Source organism: Zalophus californianus, chromosome 6 (assembly GCF_009762305.2).
Source record: "Zalophus californianus isolate mZalCal1 chromosome 6, mZalCal1.pri.v2, whole genome shotgun sequence".
NCBI classification, from domain to species: Eukaryota; Metazoa; Chordata; class Mammalia; order Carnivora; family Otariidae; genus Zalophus; species Zalophus californianus.
The window spans coordinates 31,603,120-31,618,122 of NC_045600.1; the positions used below are offsets into that span (position 1 = coordinate 31,603,120).

At 44.9% G+C, this 15,003-nt stretch overlaps 1 protein-coding gene across 6 annotated transcripts in view; it reads right to left on the reverse strand.

Moving 5' to 3' along the window:
* Positions 1–51: 51 nt before the first annotated feature.
* Positions 52–15,003, reverse strand: part of EXD2 (exonuclease 3'-5' domain containing 2) — a 57,840-nt gene continuing 42,888 nt past the window's right edge. Inside the window, exons 7-10 of one of the 6 annotated variants that reach the window (XM_027570842.2) lie at positions 14,855–14,990; positions 9,602–9,958; positions 6,584–6,818; positions 2,650–5,355 (exon numbers count right to left, since the gene is read on the reverse strand). In XM_027570842.2, coding sequence (XP_027426643.1) covers positions 6,602–6,818; positions 9,602–9,958; positions 14,855–14,990 — 710 coding nt within the window. In that variant the 3' untranslated portion in view covers positions 2,650–5,355; positions 6,584–6,601. Of the gene's footprint in view, positions 6,819–9,601; positions 9,959–14,854; positions 14,991–15,003 lie in introns of all 6 variants that reach the window. The other 5 variants (XM_027570841.2, XM_027570843.2, XM_027570845.2 and 2 more) reach the window with 5 other exon arrangements.

A 15,003-nucleotide genomic window follows, 5' to 3' on the forward strand; every position in this document is an offset into this window, starting at 1 on the left:
TAGTTGCCCCTCCTGTTTCAGGCCTGGCCAAGGGCCTTAGAGGAGGTCATGATCTGTGGGCAGGCTGAGGGGCCCACAAGAGCTAGGCTGTCCTTGGCCAGGAGCTGGGAGCCCCCAAGGAGCATAGCCCCGGGATTGGGTGGGAGGGTCCAGCATAGCTAGTCCAGGCCAATAAAGGGCTGTGATGAGTGGTTGCTAAAAAAAAAAAGAAAGAAAGAAACCCCAGCCCTGAATGGCTACATGGGTGCATACAATTTGTCAAAATTCACAAGCAGTACTCTTAAGATTTGTACTTTATTGTATGTTCATTTGGCTGTGCTTCAATAAAGTATTATTAACAACAACAACAATCCTAGCCCTTGTGAACAAATGAGTCAAAGAATCACCACTCCGGGGTTTACTGGATCGGTAGTTCAGAGAAAACCGTTGTTTTGAGAAGACAACACAATGTAGACTTTCTGCAAAAACTTGCTCTTTGGAAACCATCGCTACAGCATGTGTTTTTGGTTAAGCATTCCACGGCTGGAACGCAGCTCTGTGCGGAGATGCCAAGAGGATGAGGCAAAATCTTGGCCAAGGTCAAGCTCTGCTGATGGTCTGAGAGGGGGACGGCAGCCAACTGCTCTGCACTCGTATAACATTTAAAAAAGGAAAACTAACCCCAAGCCATCCCTGTCCCTTTTTGGAGCCCACATTAGTCCTGCTCATTGTATCCAAGAACTCAGAGGAAGCTGCATGTATGTGGCTACATCTCAGGCCTACCAAACCTCCACGGCCCATACATACATACTTTGATTAAAAAAATAATAAGCTAGCTTGCTGGGACTCGAGTTGGCTCTATGGGATATGACGAAAGATGTCAGAATTTTAGATGAAGTTAGGGTTCACCTATCAGAGGGCAGAGAAATACACTTTAGTCTCCCTTTTGGCTATCCGGTTACTTTTTCTGGAACTACAGCAACAAAATGACCCTGATTTGGTAGAAAATGGGAGCTCGTGTCTACATCTGGGTGGTTATTATAAAAAGTGCTGCAAGTCTAGCATATTGGGTCTAAATCTGTGCTAAACAAAGAAAAGCCAATATACCAATATACCAACACCCTCTTTGGGACTGAAACTAAGCACAAGGATGAACTGGGAAATGTATTTTCTGTCAGGTCATAGGGAACAGATATATATACAGAGCAATGTCTTTTGGCAGCTTATAAAATATAAACTGCGTTTTGCACACGTCTGTCTTCCTGATGGCTAGACAAAAGTAAAAGGGACAAAGTCCAAGGCCAGTCAGGGTTATACAAGATGCAGGTCCCAGAAACTTCCCAGTCTCCCTGTGAGTTGATCGTGTCTTAGGACTTATGGATGGATAACAACGTGTTAACACTGGATCCCTCAAAAAGGCAGTCATGACAACATAAAAAAAGAGAGAATATTTTTAACTTATTGGTTTAATGTTTTCCTTGTAAAGTACCTAATTCTGTTCAGTCCTCTATAGTATAGTCTTAATTTCTCCTATCCTTAAAATGAGAAACACTCCTTTTTTCTCAAAATCTTCCCATCTACAATACTTGGCAAACTTGCCCCATTTCCATTCTGTGCTCATCTCTTACTAAACCTTACAGCGCTAGCAATGCGGCTGAAGATAAAGATTTTTCTTCTTTCTTTCTTGTTTTAAGTAGTGGACTAAGTAGGAATGTGAGTGCCCTAGGGCCACACACAGCATATCTCTGGTGAGAAGTGTATTTTGACCCCAGGTGCAACACCAGACGGAGGAAGCGGGCTTCTCTCTCTCGTCAATGAGGCCAGGAGGGCATGGTGTGGCATCCGGCTTCCGTGCAGTCTCCGTCCCCAGAGCGGGGGGCAGGATAAGGGTGTGCAACGAACCAGAAGGTACACAACTCCCAAGGGAAAGCGCCACAGAAGAAACAGTGGGACGTACTGCAGAATGCTCCAGCGAGGGGGGTCCTTATAGCACGTCTAATCTCGACTTCTGACTTTAGTGGTAAAGAAAGCAGCCCAGAAAAGTTAAGTGATTCGTCCAAAGATACACAGCTAATGGCCAGAACCAAAACCTAGATCACCAGCCTGTTTCTCTGATCCTCCAACGCACGGCAGAACTGAGTACAGGGAAAAGCAAAATAGAAAGCAAAGTCCATGGGCTACCCCCCCATCAACGCATGAGCCAAATAAACATACCTCTTTTAAAACTACCCATGTCTTAATCTCCCATTTCTTTTCAGCTGTTAGCTTACTAAGCTAAAATGTTTGGTTCTTATCCAGGACTTAATGGATACCCTGGTGGCCTGAACAGTCAGAATCCCAACTCTGCCCCAGCATGTTGAAGCCTGAAAAGGGAGATCTTTGGGAAACAGGAGTAGAACATAAGTAGGCTCTCCAACTCAGGAATATTCTGGACCACACATCATGCTTGTAATAATGCTGACTCCAAACTCAGCAGCTTCTGGAGCTTATGCAGGCAGAAAGGCAACAGACTACCCACTTAGCAAAGGAAAATGCAAGAATTGATAACAAATAAGGAAGCTAGAAGGAGGGCGAATGCTCTGGGTTCAGTCCGGAAGGTAGGAAATTACCGCCATTCAGAGCAGAAAACGACCTTTTAAAGCAGTGTATACTATATTTGAAGAGGAACCCAGGATTCGTGAACTAGGTCCTTTGACATTCCCTATTCATATGCCAAGGAAGTCAGTTGCTGATTATCCCCCAAATGATTACCCATTTGGTTCAGTTACCCACAGTGTCTAGGGACCTCCAACAAGAGTGGGCCACAGACAGACCTGGTTAGATGGAAATAATAGTCTAATGTACTTCCCACCTTCCCAAATCACATGCCAGCATTACAGCAAGGGCCTTGGTGCCTCAAGCAAAGGGGAGCGAGTGACTAATGCATCTCCTAGCAGGCTGGTGGGACAGGTCATTTGAGCAAGTAAGCTACCTGGCTGCCTGTAAGCCCTGTGCCATCATCTGATGCGAAACTGCTCCAGGACTGGGGACAGGCAGAAGGTATAAGACTTCAGCATGAGGAGGTGACTTGGAGAATAGCTAACGTATATCGCTGAATTCCAAAGCAAATGTATTCTGGGACCATGTATTATATTTACATTATTCAGATCAAGAGTTCATCATAACAAGGTCATTCTTATACCCTCTTTCAGCTTATCTCACCCAAGAAAAACGGATTCCCACTGTATTCCTGAAGGATCAGGTACTCCAAAAATGGCCACCGAGCAACAGAAAAGATAAAAGATCAGAAAGAAGGACGCTTTTAAAATATGTAATAATTAGTAAACTAGCAAACCAAGAAATTTTCTTTAAAAGTAAAAAGTGATACCTCTCATGACGATGAGACATGATGAAGGAAAAAAAGGAGGAAAGGATAAATGAATGAATGAAAAACTCAGAGAGGTAAGGTAGACTAAGAATTTAGATTATAGTCAAAAGTCAGGGCCCCATAGTAACAGGTAGAAAAGGAAGCTGAACAAAAGCTCTTTCTGCCTGCTGGGTTCCTAAGAGTCTAAAATGGGGGATTAAAATGGCTTTATTTCAACAGAACACATTTTGTCACCTGATCTCCATCCGTGACATGGATAAGAATAAGTAACTTATGGCTGCACTCTGAAAAAGCAACAAATCCCTGAATATTGTGCCTTGTTCACTTTAGGATAGCAAATCACTGATTGCTTGTGTATCGTACACACAAAAAAGATCTGTCTGTAACTTTTATTTTACGTTTTTATTTTAAAATAAACAGTGTTTCCAAAAAACATTGACTACAAGGGGAAATGAGTCAATAAAGGATGGGAGACAAAGGGGAAGCAGAGAGAAGACTCTAAGCCTAGAAACACAATGACGGGGGCACATTCAGAGAGGCCCTTGCCATGACCCCGTCCTCTCACTACTGCTCACATGGAGGCTCAGCAAATGTACTGGGACATGAGCTTAAGGGTTAGAGAGAACCGTTCCCTTGATATAAAAGGTGATATCAACTGATACTCACTCCAGCAATGTGAGCCCCCTCCACCCCATCCAATCTCTAGGATTCTACCCTAAGTAAATTATCAAAGATATAGTCAAAGATTTATACAAAAGACAGTTCATCACAGCATCACTGACATTAACAAAGGATCTGAAACAACCAGCATTTTCAACAGTGTGGGAATGGACACCTAAAATATGGGAGAGCCACTAGAAATCTACTTTCAAAGATTAGGGGCACAGGAAATGAATTACTTGTGGTGTGGTACCATGTTAAGTGAGGAGGAAAAAACAGGATGTCAACCTGTATTTATATATGACTCTAAATTTTATTTGTATTGTACGCATTTTTAAATAGTGAAAGGAAATTCATGGACATACCAGTAAGTTAGCTCTTTTCTAAACAGAGGGAAGATGGATGGTTTTTATTCCTTCTTTAGACTCGTTTCTAATGAACATACATTGCTTTTCTATCAGCAAAACACAATAATTACCTCTTTTATAATATGCCTGCCCTAAAATATCTCATTTGAGGTCACCATTGTCAGTCTTGAGGAAATGGTGCTAAAGGCTGACTCAGAGAAAGTCAAATCTACACAGTAACTTCTGAGAAGGATGAGAAATCTCATGTGCCAGTCTAGCTTCTTTCTCTACGGTGGCTGCTGGCTCTGTTACTGGGCTTTGCAGGAAGATCTGTTGGGGAATCCATTGCTTCTTCCCACAGCAACCACTGCACCTACATAACCTCGTACGTGCTTCTCCCCTCTTAGCATGAGGATCACGGGGAAAGAGAATGAAAGCACCCTACTCCCTGTTTCAGAGGAAGTTTTTCTTGTAACCCTATCCAAATGACCCAAAATCAGCTACACAGATTTGGAAATATAAGTCACCAGTTATGTTCAGGAACCACATATAAAACCCTATTTCTCAAGAATGAATATAAAACAAAATCTGTGAGTGCCACCTTGTGGCAAGCCTGACTACTCTAACGACCACCCATCAGTCTCCAAGGTTCACCCCTGGACTCCAGAGCGTGGGGTCCAGCCACTGAGGCACATGCCCACAATAACCTACCCCACTGAACATACGGTCCCTAAGGTGGCCGGTACTATTCATTTTCAAGGATCTCTAAGTTTAGGGCCCAGAAATGCCTGTTTGAGGACCAGAGGGAATGAAGGGGCGTAAGAACAAAATGCACATGCGTTTCCGGACCATTTGTTGATGGGCTGAAGCTGCGCTGTGTGTGGTCCGTCCGTGCGCACACTGTGCGTGGTATATCTGCGCGCAGGTCATGCCACTGCCACACGGCAGGGACCTGAGGGATGAGTATCTCCTCCCCCAAGAATAGTTACCGATTTTATAAAGCTGTGAAGAAAAAAGTGTTACATTTACAATCAGTGAGCTTTGTGGTTAGAAGAAGTTTTATTTATCAGTGTTAGAGCAACCATCACCAACTTGGGCACAATTTCAAAACAGCTCCTGTTGGATTCTGGCCATAAAATTATTGTTTAAGTTTGTTAACCATCTTGTAAAAAAGCTCTCCTCATACTTGAGAAAAATACTAATCACTAATAACTTGCTTTCATGCTCAAAGTGGTGGCTTCACATAAAGAGATGAAACATCACCGTTTTGAATATCTAAATATATGAATTAATCTCAGAGTCCCAGGCGTGAGAGCAGGTGGAGAAATCCTCACAATGCAATCTAACCAAAGGACTCCAAGAGACAATGAAGTGTTGAAAACAGGTCAGTATTACAAATCTGAAGGAACACAGAACCCGGAAGGGACCTGGCAGTGATTCTGAAAGAAGAGAACTTCCTCTCAGCAAGGGATTCAGCTAAAAACCTTGCACTTCTGGACAGGAGGATTGCGAAGTTCTCTTGAGAGATGGTGCTTGTACTTCTCTCAGCCCCACCCAGTTAGAAGGCCTATTTCCAGAAAAGGATTTCCTCCAGTGTTAGGGTGGAAGCATATGGCAGGAAGTCGCTGCTTTGGTCCTAGACGTGTAAAGGGGGACATTCTCAAGTATGGAAATAAACTGAAGTGACCTAGATGGGATGGATCTCAACCAGGTGAGTTGTGGGAGAGCATGAAGCCAAGGAATTTATAATTATGAGCGTGAACTGGGAAAATGAATCTGACTCCTCGTTCACCTCTCCAACCTCCACAAGAACGTTTTCTCCCATCCTAACCCAATGGGATTAAAATACTTGGCTGCCTCTGTTTGAGAAAAACCAACATACTAGGCAGGGAAGAAATGTATTAAAAACCTGAGCATCTTGACAAGTCACCTCAGGGGAGAATCCTTCATTTCCTGTCTGCACAGGGAAAGCAAAAGAAGGAAAGTAAAATAATGGCCAAGGCCCTTTTGTCCACGAAAATAAAATAAGAGGGAGGCAAAAAGAATTCTCACCCTGCCCAACTAAAATCCACAACCACATGCTCCCCTTGAAGTAACAGCCTGGCTCCACCAGAAGCATCCTGGGATCGGCGTGGGTTAGCATTCCAAGTTGTGACACTAGGCTCTGACAATTAATGGCACAGGAAGAGGTGACTTTCCCACCTTGGCTCAGGTTCCTGGCCGTCCTCACCTGGGAGGAGAGCGGCTGTCACGACAGCTTGACGGGAAGGTCTTCCCCATATCTCCGGAGCAGCTTCTGATGGTTGTGGTCCACGGACCACTGCTGGGGCAGGTGCCTGGGCTGCATGGAGTCCAGGAAGTGCTGACGCCAGCGGCTCTCCAGCTGCATGAGGGAGCGCAGCCCGCCCCGGCTGTGGCACCGCACCACCCTCAGCCCGTGAGGGACGTAGTTTTCGTTGGAAATCCTGGCAAGACACAAAGTACAGGGGTCTGAGGGAGGCAAGCATGGCATGGTGGCACAGATGGCTCCAAATGCTGCAGGCCAAGGGGCTTCCACAAGGGTAGATGAGGAGGTGCTAGACTTCTAAAGGGTTGATTGCATTAATGCTTTAAAAAAAAAGATTTTATTTATTTACTTGAGAGAGAGAGAGAGGATGGGCAGGAGGGGAAGGGGCAGAGGGAGAAGCAGACTCCCCGCTGAGCATGGGCTCGCTCCCAGGACCCTGAGGTCATGACCTGAGCCGAAGGCTGCCGCTTAACGGACTGAGCCACCGAGGCGCCCCCTACTTTGTTTTTAAAGCATCTTTCCTACATCTGCCTTTTTAAAGTAGCCTGGACACACTGCACACAGTCCAACAGAAAGGTGTTCGGGGATTCTGAGCTGTATTTGTGGGAAGGCCCCTGCAGGTTGCTCAGCCCCCACTCCAGGGGCCGTACTGTCTGGCTGACAATGAGTGAAGAATGTCGTTGGTCTTTTATTTCCTCCAGGGTTACTCAGGTACCAGCCGCCCTTCTTTTAAGTTATTCATTCTCAACCATACTTAGTACCTATATGGGGCTGTTACATCACCCCACATGTTCCAATGTCTCAAACACTGGAACACCTACATGTAAAATGCAAGGTGGGACATTTCTTTAGTGCCTGCTTCCTCCCAGAAAGAATGCCAAGCCGGCCGGCACAGGCACTCCAGCCGGTGGTATTGTAATAGCATTCTGTGGTGACAGGCGGGAGCTCCACCTGTGGTGAGCACAGCATACCACGTGTACTTGGTGAATCCCTGTTGTACACCTGAAACTACTGTAACATTCTGTTGATTGTGTCAACGATGCTTCAATTTTAAAAAAATATAAATAAAAAAAGATGGGGGCACCTGGCTGGCTCAGTCAGTAGAACATGCGACCCTCGATCATATGGTCATGAGTTCGAGCCCCATGTTGGGCCTCAAGATTACTTAAAAAAAAAAAATCAACAAATAAAAATCTTAGGGCACCTGGCTGGCTCAGTCAGTGGAGCATGCAGCTCTTGATCTTGGGGTTGTAAGTTTAAGCCCCATGTTGGGTGTAGAGATTACTCAAAATTACAGTCTTTAAGAAAAAAAAAAAAAAGAATGCCAAACCACATCCATGAGAGACATGTTTTGGTCCTATGAAATAGTTGTGCAGCCGGTGCTGTTTAATGGAAGATGAATCCCTGCCTTCTTCCTAACTAAGCAGAGAGACCTTAAAAAGTGCTCTAATGCCCTGCAAACAGTGCTTTCACCTCCCGTGAGTAATGACTACTTTTCTTGAGGAAGCCCCTACCCTATGGACTCAGTTCCCCTCCTTGCACCCAGACCCCCCTCTCAATACCCTCTCCCCAATTCTAGCAGTGCTAGTGCTCTCTCGGGGTCTGCAGCCACTTTACTGCTTAGCTCACAAGTGTACCACTAACATGCCTAGCTCCCCCCAAACAGCTATTCTTCTCGGCCCCCGACATCCAAGTCCAGCATCCCTCTATCCAAGTCAGCAAGGTGATTGGTTAGAAAGGTCCGTGGCTCAAAGGGGAAAGTTTAGTTGTTTTAGCAAATACATCTGGGAACTGGCCAAAGGAACCAGTCTCATTAATTTCTAATCAGATCTTGGCAAGTTACTTAACTTTAACCTCAGGGTAGCGAACATAAAACTTGGAAAATAACATCTATTCTACAACCTCATAAAATAGTTATAAGGATAAAACTCATTAGTACTGTTTTTTTTTTTAACTTCTAAAGATTTAAGAAATGCAAGATATAATGCTAGCAGTTACCAGTAAGAAATCTAAATCCTATTTCATAGGGTTGTTAGAAGAACCAATTAAGGCAATTTATAGAAAGTTTATTAGCTTGGTTAAGTAGATTAGGATATCTATAACTGTTTGATAAATGTTGCTGCTATCTTTAAGATTTTTGGGTAATGAAACTGTATAGGCCACCAGCATCACTCTCATGGTTTTGTGAACTTATCAGTGCAATTCCTTCAGTCCCTAGTACTACTGGAAAAGTGATACCAGGAAGCAAAACTAGAGCAGGTGGCCCAGAGTCTCTTTCACTCAGCCGTGTACCCATTCATTTCTCAGGACCATTGGCTTCTCATTGAGGAACACTGAATTAAGTCACGAGTTCAACTCTGTACTCATGGGGAAGGAGAGAAAGCAAAGAAGGAAGGAAAAAGGAGAAAAGTAACATGAACAGTAAGAGCAATTCTGGCCAACATTCTATTCGGTGGGCCAGGACCCTGAGTGCAGATGAGACAGCGAACATGAATCCAATCATTGGTCTCAGTTCCCACAGACCTGGGTAAGATAAGAGACATAAAGCTACATACGTTGTACTTATGAGCAACTTCAGAGACCCGAGGGTATTTTTTGAGGATTATTTTCATCTCCTGTGCCGACTTTAGGATTTACTTCTGCATAGAATGTCTAAGGCACAGCTCCACTGCATTTGAGCTCATCTGCTGATCACGAAAACGACTGGATGTAGATGACCCTAAAGGGTCAAGGACAGAAGGCAAGTCTCCTATGGAAAGGAAATTCTCAAACTGATTCTTCTCTCCCAGCCCTACGGTATTTTAAGCCATTAGACACTCAGTGGGAGAAGAGGAGGCTATGCTCTGCACTAAATGGCTAATGCCCCGCCCCCTTCCTGGCAAGCATCCTCACTAGGTAGTCAGGGTTAATGCCACTGGGTTATTCCTCAATCCCTTCTCAGACCAGAACTGTCCACTGTACCTTGTCTCCAGGCTGGCAGCCTCTTGAAGCATCTCATCCGTGACTGTGTCTGTGTTATAAAACTCTCTGAGTGCTTGCAGCAGCTCCTCCTTTCGATGAGCAGGCAGGCTCTCCGCGTTGAGCAGGGCCCTGGCCCCAGAGCGTACCTGCCGGCGCTCAGGGTCTTCCAGCAGGCGCAGACCCTCCTCGGAGCCAATAGGGGCCTGGAACTCTCTGGCCAGCTGCTGCTTCAGGTGGTTGTCATAGTAGTTAGAGATGGCGTGGCAGGAGGTGCAGAGCAGAAGCACATCGTGCGAGTTGTGGTCCTTCATCTCAATGGGGAAGTGCTTCCGGTACTCATGCGGAATCACGTTCTTCCTGCCAAGCCCACCCAGAAGGCAGTGCTCGTTAGCAAAGGACACAGAACACAGGTGGAGCTAGGAGGCAGGCCACTGGGATTCTCATCTGGGCCTACACAGGACTGAGAAGCCTTGGGCACCACAACCCAACAGAGATTAAAGGCAATACTGCTTCTTCCACTCTCGGCCTACCTACCTAGCTGTGCCTTAGTTTCCTCTCTCCGAGGAGCAAGTTCATACCACCTGCTAGCAAGAGTCAGCGGAGGGCCAAGGCAGGGGAAGGCTAATAACAACTGTGCTCCCAGAAGGAAAAGTATCAGAGAAATGAAAAAAAATTCTAATGACCTTTAACACCTGGAAAATAACTCGAGTCTCAAAGCATGTAGCAGGTCCCTCTACTCCTGAAATTTTGGAAGCCTGGTGACCTAAAAAAAGCAAATTTCGGGACGTCTGGGTGGCTCAGTCATTAGGCGGCTGCCTTCAGCTCAGGTCATGATCCCAGGGTCCTGGGCTCGAGCCCCGCATCGGGCTCCCTGCTCGGCGGGAAGCCTGCTTCTCCCTCTCCCACTCCCCCTGCTTGTGTTCCCTCTCTCGCTGTGTCTCTCTCTGTCAAATAAATAAATAAAATCTTTAAAAAAAAAAAAAAGCAAATTTCCTCATCTGAGGAACCCCTTACTCAGACTATGTCCGTGGCTCATCAAGGCCCATGGTTCTTTTCTAAGGAGAACTGAGCTCTCAGGAAAAACTCTTGGCATTCACAACTATTTGTCTCAGTAAGAGGAGAGTAGGAAAGTGAGTTACTCCACTGAAGCCAGGGAGTACAGCCAAAGTGTGCCTTCAGGCCTCTGAATACAGGCATACCTCACTTTACTGCACTTTGCAGATATTGCATTTTTTACAAATTGAAAATCTGTGGCAACTCTGCATCATGCAAGTTTATTGGCCCTGTTTTTTTTTTCCCAACATCATTTGTTCACTTTGTGTCTCTGTGTCACATTTTGGTAATTCCCTCAACATTTCAAACTTTTTCATTGTTACTATATTTGTTATGCTGATCTGTGATCACTATCCTAGGTGTCACTATAGTAATTGTTTTGGGAGGCCATGAACCACACCCATGTAAGACAGCGCACTCAATAGATAAATGTGTGTGTTCTGACTGCCTCACCAACCGGCCATTCCTGTGTCTCTCTCCCTCTCCTCGGACCTCCTTACTCCTTGAGATGCAATGATATTGATATCAGGCCAATTAATAACCTACTACAATGACCTCTAAGTGTTCAAGTGAAAGGAAGAGAGGCATGTCTCCCACTTTAAATCAAAAGCTAGAAATGATTACATTTAGTGAGGAAGGCATGTCGAAAGCCAAGACAGACCAAAAGCTAGGCCTCCTGCTGCAGTTAGCCAAGTTGTGACTACACAGGAGAAGTTCTTGAAGGCAATTAAAAGTGCTGCTCCAGTGAACACATAAATGCTATGCAAACCAAACAGCCTTACTGCTGACATGGAGAAAGGTTAGTGGCCTGGACAGAAGACCAAACCAGCCATTCGGTTATCTTAAGCCAAATCCTAATCCAGGGCAAGGCCCTAACTCTCTTCAATTCTGTGAAGGCTGAGACAGGTGAGGAAGCTGCAGAAGAAAAGTCTGAAGCTAGCTGGGTTGGTTCATGAAGTTTAAGGAAAGAAACCATCTCCCTAAACATCAAAGTACAAGATGAAGCCCCAAGTGCTGATGTAGAAGCTGCAGTGAGTTATGCAGAAGACCTAGCTAAGATCATTAACGAAGGTGGATACACTTAACAGCAGATTTTCACTATGGATGAAATAGCCTTCGACTGCAAGAAGATGCCATCTAGGATTTTCATAGCTAAAGAGGAGAAGTCCATGCCTGGCTTCAAAACTTCAAAAGCCAGGCTGACTCTCTTACTTGGGACTAATGCAGCTGGTGACTTTAAGTTGAAGCCAATGCGCATGGACCATTCCAAAAATCCCAGAGCCCTTCAGAATTATGCTAAATCTACTCTGCCTGTGCTCTCTAAATGGAACGACAAAGCCTGGATGACAGCATACCTGTTTACCACATGGTTTACTGAATATTTTAATCCCACTTGTTGGGACTACTATGCAGGAAAAAAAACCAAAATTCCTTTTAAAATATTACTGCTGGGGGTGCCTGGGTGGCTCAGTCAGCTGAGTGTCTACCTCCGGCTCAGGTCATGATCCTAGGGTCCTGGGACGGAGCCCCACATCAGGCTCCCTGCTCAGTGGAGAGTCTGCTTGTCCCTCTCTCTGTGTCCCTCACCGCCCACTCATGCTCTGTGCTCTTTCTCAAATAAATAAATAAATAAAATCTTTAAAAAATAAAATATTACTGGGGCGCCTGGGTGGCTCAGTTGGTTAGGCAACTGCCTTCAGCTCAGGTCATGATCCCAGGGTCCTGGGATCGAGCCCTGCATCGGGCTCCCTGCTCGGCGGGAAGCCTGCTTCTCCCCCTCCCACTCCCCCTGCTTGTGTTCCCTCTCTCTCTGTCTCTCTCTCTCTCTCTATTAAATAAATAAAATCTTTAAAAAAAAATAAAATAAAATATTACTGCTCATTGATAGTGTATCTGGTCACCCAAGAACTCTGATGGAGATGTACAGCGAGATTAATGTTCTTTTCAGGTCTGCTAACACGATATCTATTCTGCAGCCTGTGGATCAAGCAGTAATTTTGATTTTTAAGTCTTATTATTTAAGAAATACATTTCATAAGGCTATAGCTACCATAAATAGAGATTCCTCTAATGGATCTGGACAAAGTAAACTGAAAACCTGGAAAGGATTCACCATTTTAGATGCCATTAAGAACATTCATGATCATGGGAAGAGGTCAAAATACCAACACTAATTAACAGGACTCTCTAGCCCTCATGGATGACTTCGAGGGGTTTAAGACTTTGGTGGAGGAAGTAACTGCAGATGTGGTGGGAAACAGCAAGAGAACCGGAATTAGAAGTGGAACCTGAAGATGGGACCGAACTGTAGCAATTGTTTTATCTTATGATAAAACTTAAATGGATTGAGGAGTTGCTTCTTGTTGAATGAGCAAAGAAAGAGGTTTCTTGAGATGGGATCTACTCCCAGTGAAGAGGCTGTGAAGCTTGTTGAAATGACAACAATGGATTTAAAATACTACATGAACTTAGTTGACTAGGCAGTGGTAAAATCTGAGAGGACTAACTCCATTTTGGAAGAAGTTCTTCTATGGGCGAAATGCTATCAAACAACATCACATGCTACAGAGTAATCATTCATGAAGAGTTAATCGATTGCAGCAAACTTCACTGTTGTCTTATTTTAAGAAACTGCCACAGCCACCACCCTGATCAGTCAGCAACCGTCAACATCATGGCAATAACCTCCCCCAGCAAAAAGATTACGGCTCATTGAAAGCTCAGATGTGGTGAGCATTTTTTAGCAATAGAGTATTTTTATTTATTATTTATTTTTAAAGTAATCTCTACACCCAACACGTGGCTCGAATTCATGACCCCAAGAATCAAGAGTCACATCCTCTACTGGCTGAGCCAGCCGGGTACCCCAGCAATAAAGGTTTTGTTTTGTTTTGTTTTATATAGAGAGAGTGAGCGGGGGGGAGGGGCAGAAGGAGATGGAGAGAGAGGCTCAAGCAGGCTCCATGCTCAGCACAGAGCCTGATGCAGGGCTGGATCTCACGACTTTGAGATCATGACCTGAGCCAAAATCAAGAGTCGGATGCTTAATCAATTGAGCCAGCCAGGCACCCCAGCAATAAAATATTTTTAAATGAAAGTATATACATTGCGGGGCGCCTAGGTGGCTCAGTTGTTAAGCGTCTGCCTTCGGCTCGGGTCATGATCCCACGGTCCTGGGATCGAGTCCCACTTCGGGCTCCCTGCTCAGCGGGAAGCTGCTTCTCCCTCTCCCACTCCCCCTGTTTGTGTTCCCTCTCGCTGTGTCTCTGTCAAATAAATAAAATCTTTAAAAAAAAAAAAGTATATACATTGTTTTTTTAGATATAACATTACTGCACAACTAACAGTCTACAGTGTAGTGTAAACATAATTTTTAAATGACTGGGAAAACCAGAAAATTCATTTGACTCACATTTTTTTTTGAAGATTTTATTTATTTATTTATTTAGAAAGAGACGGAGTGTGAGTGGGGGTGGGTAGGAGCAGAGGGAGAGAGAGAATCTTAAGCAGGCTCCATGCCCAGCATGGACCCCAATGCGGCTTGATCTCATGACCCTGAGATCATGTCCTGAGCTGAAATCAAAGTTGGTCATCTAATTGACTGAGCCACCCAGGCGCCCCTAAAGATTTTATTTTTAAGTAATCTCAACACCCAACGCGGACCTCGAACTTACAACCCCAAGATCAAGAATCGCACTCTCCACCGACTAAGCCGGCCAGGCACCCCTGACTCACTCACTTTACTGCGGTATTTGCTTTATTACGGTGAGCTGGAAACAGACCTGCAATATCTCTGAGGTATGCCTAGGTATGCCTGTACGCCACGAACAGTATCAAGGCTCAGAAAGTTGTGAGCCACTCATGGGAAGATTATAAGGACACATAGAGAAAGGCAGCTTCTGAAAGAAATGGGTCCCCAGTCTTTCATGAGCAAAGGGGAACCACTCTCTTTATGGCAAACTGTTACTAAGAAGAGTACTGCATTCTTAAAACCAAGAACGGGGCTCAGGATAGGCAGGAGAGCACGACAGCAGGACCACACAGAGGGGAGAAGTTCTCAGGAAAACTGCGATGACCCCTACAGACAAGTCTCTCAGCCAAAGCTGGCAGATTCAACCAATACCTGAGAGCTCCACATGTGGCTACCAAGGCAGTTTCCATCAGAGGCAGACAGTCTGGGTGGCCCAACCCCACACTCACCGAATGTACGAGTCTTTCTTGCCACAGACTACACACAGGTTCTCTTTAACCATCAAGTAATAGTCTCCTGGAGATTCGGGTCTTCCTGCAGGTTCAAACTGTAGCTTGACCACAAAAGGCTCCTCACTCACCAGCTCTTAGAGAAAAGA